General features: G+C 41.6%; 1 protein-coding gene across 1 annotated transcript; it reads right to left on the minus strand.

Moving 5' to 3' along the window:
* Positions 1-2586: 2586 nt before the first annotated feature.
* On the minus strand, positions 2587-5879 carry LOC124267721 (protein VAPYRIN-like). Its single transcript, XM_046702706.1, has 4 exons — positions 5777-5879; positions 4122-4177; positions 3749-3806; positions 2587-3023 (listed from the first exon to the last, which is right to left on the minus strand). Exons 2-4 carry the CDS (start codon positions 4164-4166, stop codon positions 2587-2589), a joined length of 540 nt encoding a protein of 179 aa, XP_046558662.1. The 5' UTR covers positions 4167-4177; positions 5777-5879.
* Positions 5880-5986: the final 107 nt, after the last annotated feature.

Below are 5986 nucleotides of genomic sequence, written 5' to 3' on the forward strand. Positions count from 1 at the left end.
CATAACATATAAAAAGCTCGCGCCTGTGAAATATCAACAAAACATTAGTAAAATAGCTCACACCAAAGCCTTCATCGAGTATTCACCGCCAGCGAAGTTTTTCCGTCTTGAAATGTCGAACGCCTCACTGGTTGACACATATCTGAGTAGATCTAGATCCTACCAAGGTTCTTTTTATGTAATGAGTAGATTATTTTACTATTTGTTTTGATTAGACTACTCCTGCTCACGGTCTTATCATTCGGACATCCTGCCTCCAAGCTGCGCGAACCTATTCACTGCGCATGCGCAATGAGCGCAGTCCAGCACAGCTGTTGAAAGAACTTTTCACCTGAAGCTGGTGAAATTAGCGAATCGTTTAAACTTCGATTTCGCGGGGTTTTGTTTTATCGCGTTATGTTTCAACTTTATAAGTTGAATTTGCATTTTTGATGATTTGTATCTGAAAGTCTATACCGACACATGCCATCATGTCTCAACTGCCTAGAGCGATGCTCATATCAGTCACTGGATTGTCTGGTCCAGCCCTCCAACATATACCCGGAATATTGCTGAGTGCGGCGTTAAACAACAAACAAGCAAAACAACGCCCCTCAAACACAATTCTCCCACAAAGTTTCAGACCTTATCAAAATGTGCGTCAGAGAAAGAAAATATCTAGGGTTAGTTTATTTATGTACAGTGGAAACCGCCTAAGTAAAGACCGCTTAACTAAACAGACCTGATAAGTAAACACTTTTCTTTGGTCCCGGCAAATGTCTTAATTAATTATCACTATTAGAGTCTGGTTAACTATATGACCGAAAACTTAAAGGTCACATGGAACCAAAAATCAAACATAATTAAAACACAATTATCACTTCTTCATGACATATAATATGCATTGCTGATTATGAAAAAACAAATAAACAAAATTATAAGCGTATAATCGCAAATCAAAAGTGCAATATTTTGTACTTGGGTTTACCTCCCTCGAAACGCAGCAGCCGGGATACCGAACCCAGTCAGAGCCGGTGGGTGTGCACTCAAGTGTAACGGCTGGTTCATTAGCAGATGCCGCCTTCACGGCTCATTGTGTGTGTATATATAGAGATGTTGGGTTTTGTAAATACATGCTCATTTTTTGTGTATAACATTTTGCAATTAACAGACATCATAACATGTCATGTGTTCAAGTATCACACCTCTCTGTTTGTGTAATTACATAATGTGACAGACACCGAACTCGGGCCATAAATCAATGCGTTTTGTTTATGGTGTATAGCCTGATTGGTGTTAAGTTCAAATTGCATGTGGTCAGTGATCACAGTTGTGTATTGAATATTGTCATTAGCAGACAGGCAGGTAGACACACATGGTGTCAATAAAACAAGACATTGAGTTTTGTCTGTGACAGCGACATATCTATATCACAGTTAGAAATTGTGTCAACTCTAAATAATGACATTGCTTTTAAGCATCGAACTGAGAAAGTGACTCGGTAAGAAGAACGTGTGGTGAAATAGACAAATGAAATCATATAAACAATTTATTTACTGTCATAACATACAAAAGCTCGCGCCTGTGAGATATCAACAAAACATTATGAAAATAGCTCACACTAAAGCCTTCAACGAGTATTCACCAGACAGCCCGCTTCCAAGTTTTCGCGAACCTATTTCACTGCGCACGTGCTATGAGCGCAGCCCAGCTGTTGAAACCCGTATTCCCAGAAAAGTCTGGGGAAAATTAGTGAAACGTTTGAACTCCGATTTCGCGCGTTTGTTTTCATCGCGTTATTTTTCAACTTTATGAGTTGAATTTGCATTTTTGACGCTTTATTTCGGTAAGTCAATACCGAAAGGTATCAGAATCTGCAAAGTTGTGTTTTACGTTGCTTGTGACCTTTAAGTCGAAAAAACCCCGAAGAAAACTATTTTTATATAACCGACTGAAACGTTAATCCATGAAGATTGAGTGTGTGAGTGAGCTTAGTTTTAGCCGCTTTGATCAACATTCCAGCAATATCAATGTGGGAATCGAGCCCGGGTCTTTGGCGTCATTTAACCACTAGGATTCCCTACTGCCCCTTGAACACAGAACAATGAACAGCGGATGACTGTGTTGTTCTATACAGGTGATACAGTAACCCTGTGATCTAGCCAGCAGTGTGCGGCAGTGTAACACTTGGCACAGAAAACAGCTGGTCACGACCACAACACCGTGACGTCATCAACAATGTGACGTCACTGTACATTTGGCGCCAGTCTGAGGTCACAGAGTGCAGCGAGATGTACACAAACAGTTTGTTGTTGTCTGCCTCACGATTACTGAGAAAATTATGACACATAATTAAAACAGAACTACATGACGAGATGCGGGGTTCATGTACCGACGATGTACCATCAATATTTACAGTAACCAATATCCTTACCTGATTCTGTAAAGTTCCATAAACAACAAAATGTCTGAAAATGTTCTCAACAAGTTTTATTTCTCCTCAAACACAACAAATATTCTCACCTTCATACTGAATTATAAACAACGCGACGACGTGAACGGCATGCACAACGTCAGTGTCAGTAACGACATGTCCTCCATCACTGTCTACATCAACACTACATTCACTTCACTGTGTACCACGTGACACCAGGAGATCCGACAGCTGACGATGTCCACAGTCTCGCCGCGTCGGCCGCTGTCTGCCTGTAGTTGTTCCTGACGTTGACGTCCACCCCGTCCAGAGACAGCACAAACTCCACTGTCTTCCTGTCTCCTCCTCATACACGCGTAGTGAAGGGTGTTGTTACCGTCATCGTCCACCAGTGACACATCAGCACCTCGACTCACAAGGAGCTCCACCACATCCCTGTGTCCCCACAGTGCTGCCCACATCACCGGTGTCCTCCCGTCCACATCTCTACAGTTGACGTCAGCCCGACCTGTGTCCAGGATCCGCTTCACCTCCGCCAGGTTCCCCTCCCTGCAGGCGGCATAGAGGTCGGCGTCTGCCCGGGCGTCTCTCCGTGCGGGTGTCGGTGTCGCTGTAACACAAAGTAAACTCTGTACACAGGTCGGACATCTTCATCTTACAGCTACATTGTTCACATCTTACACTGATGATACAAAACACTTGTACATTATCTATACATGCAGTATGGCTGACAGCAACATGGCGGGTGTACAGGGAATCACAAGAACTACAGCAACATGGCGGGTGTACAGGGAATCACAAGAACTGACAGCAACATGGCGGGTGTACAGGGAATCACAAGAACGGACAGCAACATGGCGGGTGTACAGGGAATCACAAGAACGGACAGCAACATGGCGGGTGTACAGGGAATCACAAGAACGGACAGCAACATGGCGGGTGTACAGGGAATCACAAGAACGGACAGCAACATGGCGGGTGTACAGGGAATCACAAGAACTGACAGCAACATGGCGGGTGTACAGGGAATCACAAGAACTGACAGCAACATGGCGGGTGTACAGGGAATCACAAGAACTGACAGCAACATGGCGGGTGTGCAGTATAGCTGACAGCAACATGCCGGGTGTGCAGTATAGCTGACAGCAACATGGCGGGTGTGCAGTATAGCTGACAGCAACATGGCGGGTGTACAGGGAATGACAAGAACTAGTTGATGTTTTACACGTTGGTTATTTACATGAATAGAATGTTATCTAACAGTTCTAACACAGTTTTGTGTGTGTGGAGAGTGGTCTGCCAACTACAACAAACGTGACATTGTCTCCACTCCACCTCGTGTGCCAGGTCTGCAGGGGGTTCCAGACTTCAGTGTGTCCCCCTCTGGTCGTGGCTGTGGAGACAAACAGGAGGGTTAGAATAAACACTAGATTCATTACATTACATTCTCAGAGTTGTGTTCTTGTTTACATTTATCACCGAAGATGTCACATTACAGATATATAAGATATACATCAATAAGCTGGAATGCATAGAGTTAATTTCTATAAAGGGATAGCTTTTAAAAGCCACACAGCTTTCCGGTAGATATCACTGGGATTGTTTTTAGAAAGGACAAAGCTTTCTGGCAGATCTGATAACCTGATACCATGTATACTCAGTGCGACGTGCGACTATCACATCTGGTACACAATATCCTCCCACCTACCGGGTACATCAGACTCTGTGGAGGTCCAGGTCTCCGTGCTTCCATCTCGCTCCAGGCTGCAACACAGAATATGTCATGTAGAAGACTTCAACACAGAATATATGTCATGTAGAACACTTCAACACAGAATATGTCATGTAGAACACCTCAACATAGAATATATGTCATGTAGAAGACTTCAACACAGAATATGTCATGTGGAAGACTTCAACACAGAATATGTCATGTAGAACACTTCAACACAGAATATATGTCATGTAGAACACTTCAACACACAATAGGTCATGAAGAACACTTAAACACAGAATATATGTCATGTAGAACACTTCAACACAGAATATATGTCATGTAGAACACTTCAACATAGAATATATGTCATGTAGAACACTTCAACACAGAATATATGTCATGTAGAACACTTCAACACAGAATATATATGTCATGTAGAAGACTTCAACACAGAATATGTCATGTCGATGACTTCAACACAGAATATGTCATGTAGAATAATTCAACACATAATATGTCATGTGGAAGACTTCAACACAGAATATGTCACGTAGAAGACTTCAACACAGAATATGTCATGTCGATGACTTCAACACAGCTTCGGGATCTGACTTGGAAATAACTACAACAATGCCGGGAGTCTTAACACGTTTGACGTAGAGTGGGTATTACTGTGTATAGCGGTATTATTGTGCATAGTGGTATTGTTGAGTATGGTGGCATTATTTGTGTATGGTGGTATTGTTGTGTATGGTGGTATTATTGTGTATGGTGGTATTGTGTATGGTGGTATTATTGTGTATGGTGGTATTATTGTGTATGGTGGTATTATTGTGTATGGTGGTATTATTGTGTATGGTGGTATTATTGTGTAAGGTGGTATTATTGTGTATGGTGGCATTATTGTGCATAGTGGTATTATTGTGTAAGGTTGTATAGTTGTGTATGGTGGTATTATTGTGTAAGGTGGCATTGTTGTGTATGGTGGTATTGTTGTGTATGGTGGTATTATTGTGTATGGTGGTATAGTTGTGTATGGTGGTATTATTGTGTAAGGTGGTATTGTTGTGTATGGTGGTATTGTTGTGTATGGTGGTATTACTCGTGTAAGGTGGTATAGCTGTGTATGGTGGTATTATTGTGTATGGTGGCATTATTGTGTATGGTGGCATTTGTTGCATAGTGGTATTATTGTGTAAGGTTGTATAGTTGTGTATGGTGGTATTATTGTGTAGGTGGTATTGTTGTGTATGGTGGTATTTGTTGTGTATGGTGGTATTGTTTTGTATGGTGGGTATTATTGTGTATGGTGGTATAGTTGTGTATGGTGGCATTGTTGTGTATGGTGGTATTATTGTGTATGGTGGTATTATTGTGTAGAGGTGGTGGTACAGTTGTGTATGGTGGTATTAGATGGTCATGAGGGATGGTTCTAAATTCTTTGTGCCTCAAGGCCGCAACATTGTTGTTGTTTCATAACCTGTGATTCCCATCGATTCAGATTGTTAAGTTAAAACATATTGTAAGGGTATTTGTTAAGAAAGACCTATAAAAAGAAAATATGTATGTTCCGGGAATCATTTCTTTCTAACAAATTCACCTAAAATGACATCATACATCAACTTATATATTATGTTGTACGCTACCTTGGCTATCTGCCTTCTTCCCTGTGACAGGACCTGGAAATATAACAAAACAAACATCCAATCAGCTGTCAATTACGTTCATTTATGTGTATGACATATATCGTTCCAATCTCCCTTCACGGCAATCTCCTGACAAAGACTCTTACATCTGGCAGTGAGTGGTTTCGATTCTAGTAGAATGGTGTTCGTGAACTCGGAGATTTAGTACTG

The sequence above is a fragment of the Haliotis rubra genome, unplaced genomic scaffold, assembly GCF_003918875.1.
Source record: "Haliotis rubra isolate DU_JTF1 unplaced genomic scaffold, ASM391887v1 Scf1331, whole genome shotgun sequence".
NCBI lineage: Eukaryota > Metazoa > Mollusca > Gastropoda > Lepetellida > Haliotidae > Haliotis > Haliotis rubra.

What these genes read in the sequence shown, in the direction of transcription:
- LOC124267721 (XM_046702706.1), bottom strand. Translation starts at nt 4,166, where the DNA reads ATGGAAGCACGGAGACCTGGACCTCCACAGAGTCTGATGTACCCG. An exon ending in CACAGAGTCTGATGTACCCG is followed by an intron (nt 3,807 to 4,121) that starts GTAGGTGGGAGG and finishes TTGTCTCCACAG; the next exon opens with CCACGACCAGAGGGGGACAC. An exon ending in CTGCAGACCTGGCACACGAG is followed by an intron (nt 3,024 to 3,748) that starts GTGGAGTGGAGA and finishes TTTGTGTTACAG; the next exon opens with CGACACCGACACCCGCACGG.